Source organism: Trifolium pratense, linkage group LG7, assembly GCF_020283565.1.
Source record: "Trifolium pratense cultivar HEN17-A07 linkage group LG7, ARS_RC_1.1, whole genome shotgun sequence".
Lineage (NCBI taxonomy): Eukaryota > Viridiplantae > Streptophyta > Magnoliopsida > Fabales > Fabaceae > Trifolium > Trifolium pratense.
In genome coordinates, this window is record NC_060065.1 from 17,624,289 (window position 1) to 17,644,443 (window position 20,155).

The window sequence follows — 20,155 nt, forward strand, 5'->3', positions numbered from 1 at the left end:
ATTTATTCGATGTATTTGTAATCCTCTTAGCATTGCTCAAGTCAATGAAGAAAGAGAAGATTTGGGACAAAGATCTTGAAGATCAAGTGGAGCAAGTAAAGAAGCAGAAATATGAGCTTAAAGAAATGAGCAAAGAAGCCCGATACATAGTACGATTACGATACGGATACGAACATATGTGGCATTTTAAAAAATAAAGAAAAAGATACAACACGACCAAGATTCATTTCTCAAGGCCAGTACACAATGACATTTCTCAATAGACTATGTCAAACTGTTTATAATACAACTTTTTTTGTTGATAAATAGTCCATTATATTGAATTCAACTAGGTACACCAAATTCAACGTACTACAAAATCTATCAAGACACCAAGAAGTATTACAAAGAACCACCTAATCTAAGCTAGCCAGCAGCAAGATCCATGAACACCAAACAAACTACATAGACTATCAACACCAAGAGTAGCACTAGAGAATAGCGAACAACATATTTCCATCGAATACCAATAGCAGCAAAACGCCACATCAAAAACAAGACACTCCCTACTTTTCATCCAATACCAATATCTCAGTGACAGAACTTATTCAAAATTGGCAGCAATCAAGAAGAATTATGACAGCAGACCAGTGGCCAATATCTAACCCTTCTTTAGTTTCTAGACAGCAAGATTGTCCATATTACCAAGATTCATAAAATCTGTCAACACTCCCTACTTTCTGTTTTGCATCAAGAAGTTTCCAAAAACTGATGAGAAAAAATAGCGTGATATGTATTGACTATGCCAAACTGATGAGAAGTCTAATTGACATTCAAAGAACAGAAAGTTGTTTGAAGTCAATGTAACTCTCTCAATTCAAGCTCTACCATAGGTCTAGTTTTAATAACAAAATGAACATAACACATGATTTTCATTAAAACTAAACTGGTAATGAGCTCATTTTGTAGTCAATCATCCTTTTTATATGTAACTATCAAGTATATATTTAAACAAATAATAAACATTAGACCATTGTCATCAAAATTCAAATTAGCCTAATAAGTTACAAGAAATAATCTTAACCAGTACTTCTCTTACAATAGACCTCTAACAATCATTTCACGAAAAAGTTTCTTTGCTTTATCTAATCATTTTCAAAGAGAGCACAGATAATTGTTTCATAAGTTACAGCATCAGGAATGCAACCATTGTCTTTCAATTTTGACAGCAGGGCCATAGCTTCATCAAACAAGCCCTCTAAACAAAGACCATTGATCATAATAGTATATGTCCAGATTGTTACCTTATAGCCTTTAATCAAAAGATCTTGAAAAATCACTTGTGCGTCCTTAAGTCTTCCTTCTTGGCATAGTCCATCAATAAGTATATTGTATGTGTGCATATTTGGTTGAATGCCTTGGTCTTTAAATTTCTTGACTAATGCAATTGCCTTGTCAACATGATGGTTTTTACATCAAGCATGTAATAAGGAAGTGTAAGTGGTTACATTGGCAGGTTGGCCTATACCATGCATCTCATTAACAAGCTCCAATGCAAAAGAGATTTTCCCTGATTTGCACAAACTATCAATAAGAGAACTGTAAGGTGTAATCTTCTTGCTTTGCATTTCTTCAAAGAGATTCATGTCTTCATCCACCATTTTGATCTTGCATAATCCATTAATTATGATACTGTAGCTCCAAACACTAGGAGTCACTCCCTTATCGGACATAGGGTTGAATATATCTAAGGCCTTGTTCACTTGATAAACTAAGCAATACCCATCCATTAAAGCATTATAAGTAAAAACATCCGGTTTTACACCTTCTTTCATCATCATAGCCAATACATTGATAGCTTCTTTAACATTTCCTTCCTTGCAAAATGCATCAACCAATATATTAAAAGTATAATCATTTGTGTTGATGTTTCTCAATACCATTTCATGAAACAAACCAAATGCTTCTTTCAATTGACCAACAATACAAAATCCATAGATTAGAGAATTGAAAGTGACAACATTAGGTGAAATTTTCTTTGCGATCATTTCAGAATATAACTCATAAGCCTCGGTTACAAATTTATCACATTACCACATTGGTGTTGACCATTTCCCTTCAATTTGTCTCAACATTTGCATGGCGGCTCTAGTTTCCCCCATTTTACACAACCCGTTAATCAAAGTCCCGTAACTAACATGGTCCAATTGAAATCCCTTTGCCACAACATGGTCATGAAAATGCAGTACTTTTTTAACATCGCCACTAAGACAGAGACTTTTCATAAGAGTATTGAAGGTTATGGCATTGGGTTGATAACCCATCTTGAAAATCTTTCCCAATACAGAAAAAGAAAAAGTAATTTCACCACCTAGGTTACAATAACAACTGATCAACATATTCAAAGTATATAAGTCAGGGTTAATCCCCTTGAATTCCATTTGATGATAAAGGGATATATGGCAGTGGTGTAATGCTTAGTCTTAACAAGGGATCCTAAAATCTTGGTAAAATGAATGATGGATGGAGTATGGTGCATTTTGAGCATGCGATGGAATGAGGAAACAGCATTATCAACAGCAATATTATTGTGAATGAATCGATTGATAGAATAAGAATATGATCTTAAGAATATGTAAGCGGATATGGATTTAGAGACAAACCTGTTCATCAACATTAAGAATGACATTGGAATCACAGTGAGTTGCTGGTTGGCTATGGATCAGAAACTTCAATTTGCTGCAACTCAAAATTGGGGTTTATATCGTAAGCCTCAGAATGATGAAATGAAACTCGCCATTAGAATGTCATCAAAGAAGAAATCGGAGAAAATATAGTACTCCCTCCATCCCTTATTATAATCATGTATTGACATTTTTCAAGCATATTACATACTTGCAGAGTTTCTCTTAGTAAATTACAAAACTTTAAGATAAGTTTCATTATGAGACAAGCAAACAATGTGGCTCATTTGTTAGTATGAACTTCATTTTTGTATACTAGTTCCCAAATTCATCTTGTATTAAACAAAATTTACTAAACAAAGTCTAGTTGGTAGACAAATCATTAGTCAAAAATTGACAACATTTTGTATTATTTACTGCTATGTTGTCTTTTACAAAGCATGTCACTCCAGGTCAATTTTACTAGGGAGGTCAACAATTCAATGGAAACTTGAGGCCGGCAAACAAAGTAGTTGGGGTTTACTTGTCATACAAACTATTAAATTATTTCTCTTTCATATTAATAAATATACGTGAAAAGTGGACCCTTTTTTTTGACAGCACATGAAGAATATTCATGACTCAACAATATTTATTATCATTTCAACATCATTTGCTTAGGACTTATAAATTAAAATTTGGAGCCAAGCAAGCACAATAGTATGATAGTCCTCAATATGGAAGGAACACAACTAAATTTGGCATCAATATTTTTTGCTTTCCTACTATATCTAAGCTTAAAACAAATCATTACCAAAGCTCAATCTCCAACATATGTGGGAGATGACTGTAATTACTCAAAACAACAGCCTCTTAGCAATGCATACCAAAAAAATCTCAATAGCATCCTTTCATATCTGTCTAATGATTCAGCCACAAGCAAAGGTTATAACTATACCAGAATAGGGGACAACACGACTAAAGGTGATGCAGTGTATGGTCTCTATGATTGCCGCGGCGATGTGGTTGGATACTTTTGTGAATTTTGTGTCTCTTCTGCTTCCAGAGAAGTTCTTGGGCGCTGCCCGGATAGAGAATCTGCTACTATATTTTATAGCTTCTGCATTTTTAGGTACTCAAATGAGAACTTCTTTGGGAAAGTAACAACAGACCCTTGGTGGAATCATTTAGGAACCAAAAACGTCTCTAGTGCGATAGAGATTCAGAAAGGCGGTGATTTTATGAAACGTTTGATCAGAAAAGCAACTAATGAGACCAACCAGTTGTACTATATGGATGGTTTCAATTTGAGTTCTACGGAGAGTAGGTACGGACTGGTTCAATGCAGTAGAGATCTTACAAATGAAAGGTGCAGACAGTGTTTAGAGTTTATGTTAGCAAAGGTTCGCACATGTTGCGAACATAAGTTGGGATGGCAGGTTTCATCTGCTAGTTGTCTGATTAGGTATGATGATTATATGTTCTATCTGCTCCACGATCAATCACCTTCGGTACTTGTGCCTAATCCACAAACAGGTAAAACATACTTTTAGGGCATGTTTACTTGTGGTGTTTCCTATTTCCATTTTCACTGATAAATTGAACATTAGAAGAAGAAGAAGAAGAAACTAAACAATGTTTTCAGTGTTTCCTGAACTGCATTCTCACTAATTACCTTCCATTTTCACTCCATTTTCAATGAATAGATATAAATCATATTCCTCTTTTATTCTATTACAGCAAATAAGAAGAGTACTAGTAAGTCAAGAAAGTTGATCATTGGCTTTAGTGTTGTTGGTATAGTAATTCTACTATGTTCCACTCTATATTACTTCTGGTACAAGAAAAGAGTTAGAAAAGGTAAAATGTTAGAATTTGTCTGGTAGCTAACTTACATATTCAAATATGGTGATTTAGTTTGAGTATATATTAAACAAACATTTTTTGTAGATTGGCTGACACCTGCATATGAGGAAACACTTAATGCAGATTTGCCTACAATTCCACTGATCACAATTCAACATTCTACTGATAACTTTTCAGAAACATCTAAATTAGGGGAAGGTGGATTTGGATCTGTTTATAAGGTATTAATGATTTGGGATTTTTAATATAGGTTATTAAATATGGTTACTTTTCTTTAAGATTTTAGTATGATTTCAAACTTCTATAGGGTATTCTGCCAGATGGAAGACAAATAGCAGTAAAAAGGCTCTCAAAAAATTCTGGTCAAGGCTCAGAGGAGTTCAAGAATGAAGTAATGTTTATAGCTAAACTGCAACATCGCAATCTTGTAAGACTTTTGGCATGCTGCTTGGAAGGAAATGAAAAGCTACTTGTGTATGAGTTTATGCCGAATGCAAGTCTCGACTTTCACCTGTTTGGTATGTTTTCATATAGCTCCATTGAATTGTGTTGATGGCAACTTTTAAGTTTTTACTTAATACAATGTTTATTTTGATTTTCATGAGTTATACTTAATTACTGTGTTGCATAAAACATACCAAAACAAACATTGAGCAACCCACATTGATCTTTTACCTCACCATTAAATAGACCTGCAAACATTAGGCTCCTCTAAACTTTAAAGAGTAAAGTGAATAATATCAATCATTCATAAAAAAAATTGATGGTTATGCATATGGAATATGGATAATAGAGAATGCATGGTTAAAATATCAACTATCGATTTTCTCACGTTATAGGAGCTAAATCAGTCCGACTATGACACATCACATATAAGCGAGCTACACCCATCTTTTAGTCTTTTACTCTAATGATATACATTTAACCGACCCTCAAACAACCGACACTTTTAAGCTATAAGGCCCCACTTCACTCTTGTTTCTCTCCATTTCTGTTGATTTTTAGTGTCAAAAAAAAAAAAACTAATGTTAAGTAATGGTTTATTAAAATTAAGGAATATTGATTACATTTTAACTACTTCCAGTTCCATATAGACCAGCTCCAATACTAAAACCAAAGAAGGAAACGGATTTCAGGTACCTCTAGGGATTAGTCTCTACAGTTGAGTCCGTAGAATACCTTGATTTTGTGAACTTGCAACAGAGTTACTCTAAGGCCTATCTTGAGACTAGTCAATTGTTAATATTAATGTTGTGGGCTATGAAGTAGTTGGGTAGGTAGGTGGTATCACGGATTGAATATATGATATTGATATCTCTTGACTTGGAGAATGAAAGCAACAACTCAAGTAATAATCCCCAAGAAAGTTACGGCTCATTTTTTTTCAAAATTCTTTATGTGAAACTAAATTAAAAGAAACTATTTGCAATTAAAAGTAAAGATTAGGTGGCACTTTTATAATTAAAAAATGAAAATAGAAAACTTATTTTTCTAACTAAACTATACCAGATACTGATATTTTGCTGAGATGTCTTCTCTGTCATTTTGTTGACAGATGATGAAAAAAGAAAGGAACTTAATTGGAAACTAAGTTTAAGTATTATCAGTGGAATAGCAAAAGGTCTTTTATATCTCCACGAGGACTCTAGACTAAGGGTAATTCATAGAGATCTGAAAGCTAGCAATGTTTTACTAGATCATGAAATGAATCCCAAAATATCGGATTTTGGAATGGCAAGGGCATTTGAAATAGGTCAGAACCAGGCGAATACAAGACGAATAATGGGCACCTAGTGAGTTTACTTATCCCAATCATGTTTTTTAAACAATTTGATTGGAAAAAGAAATGAAATTACTTCTCATATATTCCTTGATGTGCAAGAAAAATAACAAACTTCTATTAATTTCGAATAGTGGATACATGGCACCAGAGTACGCAATGGAAGGAGTATTTTCTGTGAAATCTGATGTATTCAGCTTTGGAGTACTAGTTTTAGAAATCATTAGTGGGAAAAAGAATACCGGATTCTATCTGTCAGAACATGGTCAAAGTCTTCTTGTATATGTGAGTTTTTCATTCTTATCTGACCAAGTATTTATAGAATAGTGTTAACGTGTTATCTAAAACTTAACAATATTCACAATAACTTGCAGACATGGAAAAAATGGTGTGAAGGTAACTGTTTGGATATTATGCATTCGGTAGTTGGAAAAACCTGTATAGACAATGAAGTTGTGAGGTGCATAAACATTGGTCTATTGTGTGTTCAAGAAGACGCGGCAGATAGACCAACCATGTCAACTGTTGTTGTAATGTTGGCTAGTGACACAATGGCCCTTCCGAAACCGAAACAACCTGCATTTTCAATTGGAAGAATGACCTCTGATGACAATTCTGCCTCGAAAAGTTCCAAGACGCCTTCCATTAATGATGTAACAGTCTCAAACATCTTACCAAGGTAATGAAGGAAATGAAGACTCTCAGGACTTGAGAAATTAGAAAAATTCATATTCATATATCATACACTATGGTGTCAATTATCCATGTAATATCATCAAATGAACAGCTACTATATGACACCAACTTCTACTGTATGAACAAAACTAATGTTGTTTGGTGCTGAACCGGTTTTCGACAGTTCAAAATCAGGTTAAACATACTAACACTGTCAAAAAAAATTGATTTTTCATTTGCAGAATAAATCCAGGTGGTTAATAGAGAAAAAATAATTCATTAAACTCACCTGAGACAATTTATTAACTTGTTAGCTCTAAGTTTCTCATTGGGCCCTCCACACATTAGTACCAACTCCTTAAATTCTGAAAGAACACTCTCACAAATTATGCCATGCTTTCCACACAGGACTTTACCAAATTCCACATGGTATGAATTTTGAAGTTCAGACATTATCTAGCACAAATATTGGAGAAAGCTTTTGTCAATTCAAATATTGCACAAATATTGAATTATTCAATTGACACCAATGAAAACCAGAAAAGTTTATAAAACTTACATACAGTGCAAATATTTAATTCGCATAGTTAACTAAAACACCACATAACTTTAGGTTTGTAATACGAAGGACAAGTAATCACTATGAATGAAGATGTGAGTAAGATGTGAGTAAATTCATGATCATCGCCAATTTAATAAACTTCGGTAACAAAATATGAATGAAGGGGTGATGAGTTTGATAAATAAAAAATTGGAATTGACAAAGACAATGACCATTTCACTAAAGTCAAAATGCTAAACTAAGAATCATTTCAAAAGTCAAAACTGGATCATCGGGTCTTCATATTTTGAAAGTTTTGATGTTTAAGCTAACGACTGTTAATTGAATAATTGGAATATTTCATCATCAAATAGAAACATGCTACAGGTCAAAAACAGAAAGCAGGAGGCAAAAAATATCAATAACTCACTTGACCAATCACAAAGTCAAAGTTTCCCTTAAACCGCTGTCTCAGATCACTTTCCGGAGTAGCCAAAAGTTTCTCTGTTCCACCATTACTAATTCCTGGTACAAAAGCTATCAAATCTGTTGTATCAAAATATACCAGATCACTTCCAGCTAAAAGATTCCTAGACTCAGTGGATACAGAATTTTTATCGTCCAGGGAACTTAGTTTCATTCCTGTAATAACAGTTTCATTCCTGTAATAACAGAACAGAACGTATCACCCAACTTTGTTTCAATATCTTGTGATATCTATGGTCTAGTTTCAGTTTTATCTATAGAACGCTCAAGTTGAAACGAACCCACATTAATGCCATTTTTTTCTAAAGGATGAAGCTGTGTTTCAGCCTTTACTACTGAAACCTCTACTCGAGAAGAATCCACAATCGAACCTTTAGCATTACATCAAGAATTCGGAACAACATCCTTGTCATCAACAAGGTTGATTTCAAGGACACATGCATCTCTATATAAAGCTTGAGTCTAGCACTTGTTACCATACGTTCCCATAAACTTCATAATAGACAACAAAACAGAGCAGAATTATGAATACCTAATTTAGGGACATCGAATAACATATATTAAATATAGGGACATCGAGGCACCTATATTCAACTTTGCATCCAACTTTGCATCTAAGGCGCCAAGGATCTTCTCCAGTTACATTTAAAGCTATGATGCATTTACAGTGCAATTGCATTCAGACCGTCAAGGGATATAAACTCAATTGAGGGACATCGAGGGACATAAACTCAATTTAGGAACATCGAGGGACATATACTCAACCATCTTCCCAATTTACCGTTATGAAAAAATCATTATCAAGGGTTATCTCGACTTGCATTTCAAGTTATGAATAAAACGTTCATATTCAAATTGCATTTAGACCATAAAATGAATTCATATTGTAAACCACATTTTTCATAAAAAATTCATCTCGTTAGAGTCATCCAAATACAGCGTCGCAATACTTGTCTTAAGAATTCTCCACTTACATTTTAAGTTATGAAGCATTCACATTGAAATTGCATTCAGACCACCAGTTTTCGGGACATCAATGGACATAAAATCAATTTAGGGACATCGAGGGACATAAACTCAATTTAGGGACATAAACTCAATTTAGGGACATCGAGGGACATAAACTCAATTTAGGAACATCGAGGGACAAACTCAATTTAGGGACATCAAGTGACATGTACTCAATTTTGCATCGAAGGCACCAAGGCACACAACCATCTTCCCGATTAACAGTTATGAAAAAATCATTATCAAGGGTCATCTCAACTTGTGTTTCATTCAGATCGTATCAGACCTGAAGCAATCACAGGTTCTGCCTGCATCAGATTTGAAACAGAACACAATCCTTGTGCTATATTCCAAAATTAAAGTAACTAATGGACACAATTTTCAACTATAAAGCTCAGGTCAGCACTTGTTCCCATAAACATCATAATAAACAACAAAACTTTGCAGAATTATGAACATCTAATTTGGGGACATTGAGGTACATTATTCAATTTAGAGACATCAGGGACATATATTCAATTTTGCATCTAAGGCTCCAAGGGTCTTCTCCACTTACATGTAAAGTTATGAAGCATTCACATTGAAATTGCATTTAGACAATCAATTATAAGGACACCGAGGGACATAAGCTCAATTTAGGGACATCGAGGGACATAAGCTCAATTTAGGGACATCGAGGGACATAAGTTCAATTTAGGGACATCCAGTACATTAATTCAATATAGGAACATCGAGGGTATAAACCCAATTTAGGGACATCGAGAGACATACCATTAATTAGGGAACATATACTCACCAAGAGGTACGCCCACATCCACTCCACAAAGAAGGGAAATCCATTCTCTCTTTGAAATCACAAATTGACCACGTTTGTCACGGATACATATTTCAAACCCAACTTTATTTAAATGTGACACAAACGATGCATCAATATTACATTTGAATCACCCAGGAGTCGAATTTTAAAATTAACAGAAGCCGAATATGATTGTGCAGCACCAAGCTAAGCCTTTGTAGCATTCTGCAAATCACCAGCCCGCATCAGACCCGAAGCAGTTCAGGTTCTGCCTGCATCAGATTGAAACAGAAAACAAGCTCTGCGCTAAATTCCAACATTAAAGTAACTAATGAACACAATTTTCAACTGTAAAGCTAGAGTCTAGCACTTGTTCCCATATATTGTTCCCATAAACTAAATAATAGACAACAATACAAAGCAGAATTATGAAAATTTAATTTAGGGACATTGAGGTGCATATATTCTATTTAGGGACATCGAGCGACATATATTTAGTTTAAGGCCATCGAGGGACATATATTTAATTTTCCATCTAAGGCGCCAAGTGTCTTCTCCACTTACATTTGAAGTTATGAAGCATTTACATTGAAATTGCATTCAGACCATCAGTTTTAGGGACATCGACAGACATGAACTCAATTTAGGGACATCGAGTGACCTGCACTCAATTTTGCATCAAAGGCACCATGGCACACAACTTGTGTTTCAAGTATGAAAAAAATCAAGGGATATATACTCAACCATTTTCCCAATTTCCCGTTATATATAATCAACCATTTTCCCAATTTCCCGTTATAGAAGCGGTTTACCTTTTATCAGCGGGTTTGGAATCAATTTAGGGACATCGAGGGACATAAGCTCAATTTAGGGACGTCGAGGGAAATAAGCTCAATTTAGGGACACCGAGGGACATAAGCTCAATTTAGGGACACCGAGGGACATAAGCTCAATTTAGGGCGAGGGACATAAGCTCAATTTAGGGACATTGAGGGTCATATGCTGAATTTGGACATCGAGGGACATAAATTCAATTTAGGGACACCGAGGGACATAAGCTCAATTTAGGGACCCCGAGGGACATATGCTCAGTTTAGGGACATCGTAAGCTCAATTTAGGGACACCGAGGGACATAAGCTCAATTTTGGGACACCGAGGGACATACACTCAATTTAGGGACACCGAGGGACATAAGCTACATTTAGGGACACCGAGGGACATAAGCTCAATTTAGGGACATCGAGGGACATAAGCTCAATTTAGGGACATCGAAGGTTATATGCTTTATTTGGACATCGAGGGTCATAAGTTCAATTTAGGGACACCGAGAGAGATAAGCTCAATTTAGGGACACCGAGGGACATAAGCTCAATTTTGGGACATCGATGGACATAAGCTCAATTTAGGGACAGCGAGGGTCATAAGCTCAATTTAGGTACGCCGAGGGATATAAGCTCAATTTAGGGACACCAAGGGACAAAAGCTCAATTTAGGGACACCGAGGGACATAAGCTCAATTTAGGGACACCGAGGGACATAAGCTCAATTTAGGGACATTGTAAGCTCAATTTAGGGACACCGAGGGACATAAGCTCAATTTAGGGACACCGAGGGACTTACGCTCAATTTAGGACACCGAGGGACATAAGCTCATTTTAGGGACACCGAGGGACATAAGCTCAATTTAGGGACATCAGGGGACATAAGCTCAATTTAGGGACACCGAGTGACATAAGCTCAATTTAGGGACATCGATGGACATAAGCTCAATTTAGGGACATCGATGGACATAAGCTCAATTTAGGGACATCGAGGATCATAAGCTTAATTTAGGGACACTGAGGGACATAAGCTCAATTTAGGGACACCGAGGAACATAAGCTCAATTTAGCGACATCGAGTGACCTGCACTCAACTTTGCATCAAAGGCACCATGGCACACAACCATCTTCCCAATTTACCGTTATGAAAAAATCATAATCAAGGGTCACCTTAGCTTGTGTTTCAAGTATGAAAAAATCAAGGGATATATACTCAACCATTTTCCCGATTTCCCGTTATATATAATCAACCATTTTCCCAATTTCCCGTTATAGAAGCGATTTACCTTTTATCAGCGAGTTTGGAATCAATTTAGGGACATCGAGGGACATAAGCTCAATTTAGGGACGTCGGGGGACATAAGCTCAATTTAGGGACACCGAGGGACATAAGCTCAATTTAGGGACATTGAGGGTCATATGCTGAATTTGGACATCGAGGGACATACGTTCAATTTAGGGACACCGAGGGACATAAGCTCAATTTAGGGACACCGAGGGACATAAGCTCAATTTAGGGACCCCGAGGGACATAAACTCAGTTTAGGGACATCGTAAGCTCAATTTAGGGACACCGAGGGACATAAGCTCAATTTTGGGACACCGAGAAACATAAGCTCAATTTTGGGACATTGAGGGTCATATGCTGAATTTGGACATCGAGGGACATACGTTCAATTTAGGGACACCGAGGGACATAAGCTCAATTTAGGGACATTGAGGGTCATATGCTGAATTTGGACATCGAGGGACATACGTTCAATTTAGGGACACCGAGGGACATAAGCTCAATTTAGGGACATTGAGGGTCATATGCTGAATTTGGACATCGAGGAACATACGTTCAATTTAGGGACACCGAGGGACATAAGCTCAATTTAGGGACACCGAGGGACATAAGCTCAATTTAGGGACCCCGAGGGACATAAACTCAGTTTAGGGACATCGTAAGCTCAATTTAGGGACACCGAGGGACATAAGCTCAATTTTGGGACACCGAGGAACATAAGCTCAATTTAGGGACATTGAGGGTCATATGCTGAATTTGGACATCGAGGGACATACGTTCAATTTAGGGACACCGAGGGACATAAGCTCAATTTAGAGACACCGAGGGACATAAGCTCAATTTAGGGACATCGTAAGCTCAATTTAGGGACACCGAGGGACATAAACTCAATTTTGGGACACCGAGGAACATAAGCTCAATTTAGGGACATTGAGGGTCATATGCTGAATTTGGACATCGAGGGACATACGTTCAATTTAGGGACACCGAGGGACATAAGCTCAATTTAGGGACCCAGAGGGACATAAACTCAGTTTAGGGACATCGTAAGCTCAATTTAGGGACACCGAGGGACATAAGCTCAATTTTGGGACACCGAGGGACATAAGCTCAATTTAGGGACACCGAGGGACATAAGCTCAATTTAGGGACACCGAGGGACATACACTCAATTTAGGGACACCGAGGGACATAAGCTACATTTAGGGACACCGAGGGACATAAGCTCAATTTCAGGACATTGAGGGACATAAGCTTAATTTAGGGACATTGAGGGACTTCGAGGGACATAAGTTGAATTTAGGGACACCGAGAGAGATAAGCTCAATTTAGGGACACCGAGGGACAAAAGCTCAATTTTGGGACATCGATGGACATAAGCTCAATTAAGGGACAACGAGGGTCATAAGCTCAATTTAGGGACAACGAGGGACATAAGCTCAATTTATGGACACCGAGGGACTTGAGCTCAATTTAGGGACACCGAGGGACATAAGCTCAATTTAGGGACACCGAGGGACATAAGCTCAATTTAGGGACACCGAAGGACATAAGCTCAATTTAGGGACACCGAGGGACATAAACACAATTTAGGGACGCCGAGGGACATAAGCTCAATTTAGGGACACCGAGGGTCATATGCTCAATTTAGGACACCGAGGGACATAAGGTCAATTTAGGGACACCGAGGGACATAAGCTCAATTTAGGGACATCGATGGACATAAGCTCAATTTAGGGACAGCGAGGGTCATAAGCTCAATTTAGGGACATCGAGGGACATATGCTCAATTTAGGGACAACGAATGACCTGCACTCAATTTTGCATCAAAGGCACCATAGCACACAACCATCTTCCCAATTTACCGTTATGAAAAAATCATTATCAAGGGTCACCTCAACTTGTGTTTCAAGTATGAAAAAATCAAGGGATATATACTCAACCATTTTCCCAATTTCCCGTTATATATAATTAACCATTTTCCCAATTTCCCGTTATAGAAGCGATTTACCTTGTATCAGCGGGTTTAGATTCATTTTAGGGACATCGAGGGACATAAGCTCAATTTAGGGACGTCGAGGGACATAAGCTCAATTTAGGGACATAAGCTCAATTTAGGGACACCGAGGGACATAAGCTCAATTTAGGGACACCGAGGGACATAAGCTCAATTTAGGGACATTAAGGGTCATATGCTGAATTTGGACATCGAGGGACATAAGTTCAATTTAGGGACACTGAGGGACATAAGCTCAATTTAGGGACCCCGAGGGACATAAGCTCAGTTTAGGGACATCGTAAGCTCAATTTAGGGACATCGAGGGACATAAGCTCAATTTTGGGACACTGAGGGACATAAGCTCAATTTAGGGACACCGAGGGACATAAGCTCAATTTAGGGACACCGAGGAACATAAGCTCAATTTAGGGACATCGAGTGACCTGCACTCAATTTTGCATCAAAGGCACCATGGCACACAACCATCTTCCCAATTTACCGTTATGAAAAAATCATTATCAAGGGTCACCTCAGCTTGTGTTTCAAGTATGAAAAAATCAAGGGATATATACTCCACCAATTTCCCGTTATATATAATCAACCATTTTCCCAATTTCTTGTTATAGAAGCGATTTACTTTTTATCAGCGAGTTTGGAATCAATTTAGGGACATCGAGGGACATAAGCTCAATTTAGCGAGGTCGAGGGACATAAGCTCAATTTAGGGACGTCGAGGGACATAAGCTCAATTTAGGGACATAAGCTCAATTTAGGGACATAAGCTCAATTTAGGGACACCGAGGGACATAAGCTCAATTTAGGGACACCGAGGGACATAAGCTCAATTTAGGGACACCGAGTGACATAAGCTCAATTTAGGGACACCGAGTGACATAAGCTCAATTTAGGGACACCGAGGAACATAAGCTCAATTTAGGGACATCGAGGGTCATATGCTTAATTTGGACATCGAGGGACATAAGCTCTATTTTGGGACATCGAGGGACATAAGCTTATTTTAGGGACATTGAGGGCCATAAGCTCAATTTAGGGACATCGAGGGACATAAGCTCAATTTAGGGACATCGAGGGTCATATGCTCAATTTGGACATCGAGGGACATAAGCTCAATTTAGGGACATCGAGGGACATAAGCTCAATTTAGGGACACCGAGGGACAGAAGCTCAATTTTGGGACAGCGATGGTTATAAGCTCAATTTAGGGACAGCGATGGTTATAAGCTCAATTTAGGGACATCGAGGGACATAAGTTCAATTTAGGGACACCGAGAAACATAAGCTCAATTTAAGGACACCGAGGGACATAGGTTCAATTTAGGGACATCGAGGGACATAAGCTCAATTTTGGGACAACGAGGGTCATAAGCTCAATTTAGGAACATCGAGGGACATAAGCTCAATTTAGGGACACCGAGGAACAAAAGCTCAATTTAGGGACATCGAAGGACATAAGCTCAATTTAGGGATACCGAGGGACATAAGCTCAATTTAGGGACATCGTAAGTTCAATTTAGGGACACCGAGGGACATAAGCTCAATTTTGGGACACCGAGTGACATAAGCTCAATTTAGGGACATCGAGGGACATAAGCTCAATTTAGGGACATCAAGGGTCATATGCTTAATTTGGACACCGAGAGAGATAAGCTGAATTTAGGGATGCCGAAGGACATAAGCTCAATTTAGGGACACCGAGGGACATAAGCTCAATTTTGGGACATCGATGGACATAAGCTCAATTTTGGGACAGCGAGGGTCATAAGCTCAATTTAGGGACACCGAGAGACATAAGCTCAATTTAGGGACATCGAGGGACATAAGCTCAATTTGGGGACACCGAGGGACATAAGCTCGATTTAGGGACACCGAGGGACATAAGCTCAATTTAGGGACACCGAGGAACATAAGCTCAATTTAGGGACATCGAGGGTCATATGCTTAATTTGGACACCGAGGGACATAAGCTCTATTTTGGGACATCGAGAGACATAAGCTCATTTTAGGGACATTGAGGGTCATAAGCTCAATTTAGGGACATCGACGGACATAAGCTCAATTTAGTGACATCAAGGGTCATATGCTCAATTTGGACATCGAGGGACATAAGCTCAATTTAGGGACACCGAGGGACATAAGCTCAAGTTAGGCACACCGAGGGACATAAGCTCAATTTAGGCACACCGAGGGACATAAGCTTAATTTACGGACACCGAGGGACATAAACTCAATTTAGGGACACCGAGGGATATAAGCTCAATTTAGGCACACCGAGGGACATAGGCTCAATTTAGGGACACGGAGGGACATATGTTTAATTTAGGGACACCGAGGGACATAAGCTTAATTTAGGGACACCGAGGGATACATCCAGCACATTACCTCAATATAAGAACATCGATGTTGCTAGCATAGTTCTAAATTGTTGTCTGTAGATTTAGCCAAACAACATTTGTAACAATTATAATATCTTCTAGCACTGTCAATTTCAAAAAATAGCGGTTCGTTAAATTTTCACTATGCTAGTGTTACAGGCTTATAGTGCAGCTATAGCAGTTACTTGAAAACAGTTTGTATCGAATCGCTTATCGTGGAGCAATAGTTGTTAACATTCTGCTACGCTATAATGCTATAGCCGCTATTTGGCAACACCGATATCTTCCATGAGTAAAGAAAGAGCTAATCGATCAACTCGAAATTAATTAATGTCCTTTAGGAGAAAAAGAAAGAGTTGCTCAGTGTATCTAATAATTTGCTCAATAGTAGATTTCACAAAGAAAGTAATTAAGAAATAGATTCCATAGTTTCTTCCATTGCATGAAAGAAACTTGTTCTGGCAACCATGTATCCAAAGTTGTGGACCTCACCTTGTAACAAAATCAGAAGGTTCAGCCATTATAAAATTTCTAAACTGAGAAGGAACAAAAATGTATATAAACCTTTGATATATGCATTCCTAGACTCCGGTGAATCCCTGAAAATTGCATGCAAATGAAAATTCCTAAGTTCACACTAGCCCATCGTGGTGCCCTGAAATAATAAAATTCCAAAAAAACTCATTAATTTCAACAAAAGAATTTGCAAGATCAGTTGCTAAACTTTACACTGCTACAATGAACAATGAATGTGGCTGTTTTGCTTTCTTTCACACGACAAAAACTTTCAACTATAATTATATCTCATAATCCTAAGTAAATTCAATGTTAAAGCATCCCCAAAATCAGATGATAGAAATATAAGCAAAGTGAATGAAAAGAAAAAACTTAGAATTGAGTGAAACACTTTTAAATAGCTGGATTTAAGTGCTCAGCGCAATGGTTATCAATCAGATCAAGATTCAAATTAGCTCATGTATCTAATAATTTGCTCATGTATCTAATAATTTGCTCAATTGTACATTTCACAAAGAAAGTAATTAAGAAATAGATTCCATATTTTCTTATATTGCATGAAAGAAACTTGTTCTGCTAACCATGTATCCAATGTTGTGGACCTCACCTTGTAACAAAATCAGAAGGTTCAGCCATTATAAAATTTCTAAACTGAGAAGGAACAAAAATGTATATAAACCTTTGATATATGCACTCCTAGACTCCGGCGAATCCCTGAACATTGCATGCAAATGAAAATTCCTAAGTTCACACTAGCCCATCGTGGTACCCTGAAATAATATAATTCCAAAAAACTCATTAATTTCAACAATAGAATTTGCAAGATCAAATACTAAACTTTACACTGCTACAATGAACAATGAAGGTGGCTGTTTTGCTCTTTCACACGACAAAAACTTTCAAGTATACTATATCTCATAATCCACAAGTCACAACCGCGACTACAATTTAGAACCATATAGTCATGTATAAGAATATATTGACAGTTTACTTGGCACAGATAAACTTCTCAATTCCACATCCATTTCTGTCAAAATTTGGTGGCAGTTTAGCTTCCCAGGGATTATTTGACTTCACATTATCCGTATCTGCATAAACCACACCATATAAGTTGCACTTGCAAGAGCCAAACAACATTTGTAACAATTATCATATCTTCTAGCACAGTCAATTGCAAAAAATAGCAGTTCGTTAAAATTTCGCTATGCTAGTGTTATAGGCTTATAATGCAGCTATAGCCATTACTTGAAAACACTTTGTGCTGAATCGTGTATCGTGGAGCAATAGTAGTTTGTTAACATTCTGCTACACTGTAGTGCTATAGCCACTATTTGGCAACAGGGATATCTTCCATGAGTAAAGAAAGAGCTAATCAAATCAATATTACGTAAGAGAGAAAGCAAGAGTTGCTCACTGTATCTCATAATTTGCTCAATAGTACATTTCACAAAGAAAGTAATTAAGAAATAGATTCCATATATAGTTTCTTACATTGCATGAAAGAAACTTGTTCTGGCAACCATGTATCCAAAGTTATGGACCTCACCTTGTAACAAAATCAGAAGGTTCGGCCATTATAAAATTTCTAAACTGAGAAGGAACAAAAATGTATTTACCTTTGATATATGCACTCCAAGACTCCGGTGAATCCCTGAACATTGCATCCAAATGAAAATTCCTAAGTTCACACTAGCCCATTGTGGTGCCCTGAAATAATAAAATTCCAAAAAAACTCATTAATTTCAACAATAGAATTTGCAAGATCGGATGCTAAACTTTACACTGCTACAATGAACAATGAACAATGAATGTGGTTGTTTTGCTTTCTTTCACAAGACAAAAACTTTCAACTATAATTATATCTCATAATCCTAAGTAAATTCAATGTTAAAGCATCCCCAAAATCAGATGATAGGAACATAAGCAAAGTGAATGAAAAGAAAAAACTCAGCGCAGTGGTTATCAATCAGATCAAGATTCAAATTGTTTTGAATCAGAAGACTTTTTTTTTTCAGAAACGTGAATTGAATCTTATCATCAATGGTAAGAAAATATGGCAATAAAAATGTGATTTTTAAGTAAAAAAAACAAGTGAGACAACACAATGATAATTAAGCAGATATATCATATATGGACATCAAATTAATTCAAGATTCAAATCATATATCATACGACAAAAAGTAAAAAAAAGAAATCATATATCAAATTAATTCAAGATTCAAATCGAAATAAAAACCAGATGGAACGATTCATTACAAATTGGTGGTGAAAATTGTTCATCTAAACCCTAAAAATCAAAATCAGAAAATCGCAAGAAAAAGAAAAGAATGGATAGAAAAGATTTACCTGTTATCAAGTTTAGCCTTCGGCATGATGAAAAAATCGAGAACGAGTTACGGAGTGAGCGAGTTACACGAACGTGTTGCGTCGTGTTGCGTTATGATGAATGACGGAGAAGGAAAGAGTGCGCAAAGAGAAAACAAATTGGGTAGAATGAATCGATTATGAATTAGGATGAAATTGAATTCAAGAGTTAGTGATAATGAATGATTAAAGTAGCGATAGTGATAACAAAGAACCCTAATCAAGAAACTATCTTTGAATTTAGAGTTAAAAAGGAATGTTGTGTTTCAAAGGAGTGTGAGAGAGATAGAAAGAGAGAATTTGGGGATTAAGAGATTTTGAGTTTGGAGAATGATTTATGAATTATGAGTTTGTGATTTGAACGTTGAATAATTAAGATTTCAAATCAAAACTACCTTTTTGTCAAAAAAAAAAATCAAAACTTTCGTTTTTTTTTTTCTTTCTGCATTGTGAGTTATTGTGAGTTATAGAATTTTGATTTATTTTTTTAAATATGGAAAATTGCGTTAAAAAAAAATTAATATTTAAAAAGTTAAATACACACAATTCAGTATATTATTTCTATTTTTACTTTCTTAACATGTGTCATTGGTTCACATGTTAACATTTTTTTTAATTAAAATAAAAAAGAAAGGGACCAAAAAAAAATCAAAAACTTAATTCAATAAACTTAGGGTCCGTTTGGCCTAGCTTTTTTTAGGTGCAGAAGTTCTTTTAATCATAAAGCTATAAATAATAGTTTTTTAACTAAAGTTAAAATTGTTTGGTAAATTTTAAAATTTTTTATAAAAAAAAGTTAAAAGTTGTTGTTTTTTATTATAATAGGGTTAAAATATATATTTGATAATATATTATTATTTTTTCTAAAATATAGAAACTGTTTTTTTTTTTTTTACTATAACTTTTAGAAATTGTTGTTTGACCTAGCTTCTTACTTTTAAGTAAAAAAAAGAGGAAAAACAGTCAAGTCAAACGGGCC

The 20,155-nt window shown here is 36.4% G+C and overlaps 2 protein-coding genes across 3 annotated transcripts; one reads left to right on the plus strand and one right to left on the minus strand.

Moving 5' to 3' along the window:
• Positions 1 to 1,014: 1,014 nt before the first annotated feature.
• On the minus strand, positions 1,015 to 19,523 carry LOC123894554. Its single transcript, XM_045944574.1, has 10 exons — positions 19,159 to 19,523; positions 18,429 to 18,519; positions 17,804 to 17,900; positions 17,492 to 17,582; positions 16,861 to 16,951; positions 9,795 to 10,066; positions 7,935 to 8,166; positions 7,253 to 7,419; positions 2,643 to 2,718; positions 1,015 to 2,350 (listed from the first exon to the last, which is right to left on the minus strand). The coding sequence occupies exons 6-10, from the start codon at positions 9,836 to 9,838 to the stop codon at positions 2,279 to 2,281; spliced, it is 591 nt and encodes a 196-aa protein (XP_045800530.1). The 5' UTR covers positions 9,839 to 10,066; positions 16,861 to 16,951; positions 17,492 to 17,582; positions 17,804 to 17,900; positions 18,429 to 18,519; positions 19,159 to 19,523; the 3' UTR covers positions 1,015 to 2,278.
• LOC123894549 (cysteine-rich receptor-like protein kinase 10) lies at positions 3,323 to 7,154 on the plus strand. 2 transcript variants are annotated; one of them, XM_045944567.1, is made up of 7 exons: positions 3,323 to 4,178; positions 4,383 to 4,502; positions 4,593 to 4,729; positions 4,816 to 5,026; positions 6,064 to 6,301; positions 6,423 to 6,573; positions 6,663 to 7,154. In XM_045944567.1, exons 1-7 carry the CDS (start codon positions 3,365 to 3,367, stop codon positions 6,969 to 6,971), a joined length of 1,980 nt encoding a protein of 659 aa, XP_045800523.1. In that variant the 5' UTR covers positions 3,323 to 3,364; the 3' UTR covers positions 6,972 to 7,154. The 2 variants fall into 2 exon arrangements, with proteins under 2 accessions (XP_045800523.1, XP_045800524.1); XM_045944568.1 differs by lacking the exons at positions 3,323 to 4,178; positions 4,383 to 4,502 and having other exon boundaries at positions 4,591 to 4,729; positions 4,829 to 5,026.
• Positions 19,524 to 20,155: the final 632 nt, after the last annotated feature.

What these genes read in the sequence shown, in the direction of transcription:
- LOC123894549 (XM_045944567.1), top strand. Translation starts at nt 3,365, where the DNA reads ATGATAGTCCTCAATATGGAAGGAACACAACTAAATTTGGCATCAATA. An exon ending in GATTTGGATCTGTTTATAAG is followed by an intron (nt 4,730 to 4,815) that starts GTATTAATGATT and finishes AAACTTCTATAG; the next exon opens with GGTATTCTGCCAGATGGAAG. An exon ending in TCTCGACTTTCACCTGTTTG is followed by an intron (nt 5,027 to 6,063) that starts GTATGTTTTCAT and finishes TTTTGTTGACAG; the next exon opens with ATGATGAAAAAAGAAAGGAA.
- LOC123894554 (XM_045944574.1), bottom strand. Translation starts at nt 9,838, where the DNA reads ATGGATTTCCCTTCTTTGTGGAGTGGATGTGGGCGTACCTCTTG. An exon ending in GGATGTGGGCGTACCTCTTG is followed by an intron (nt 8,167 to 9,794) that starts GTGAGTATATGT and finishes CTGTTATTACAG; the next exon opens with GAATGAAACTGTTATTACAG. An exon ending in AAGTTAATAAATTGTCTCAG is followed by an intron (nt 2,719 to 7,252) that starts GTGAGTTTAATG and finishes TTTGAGTTGCAG; the next exon opens with CAAATTGAAGTTTCTGATCC.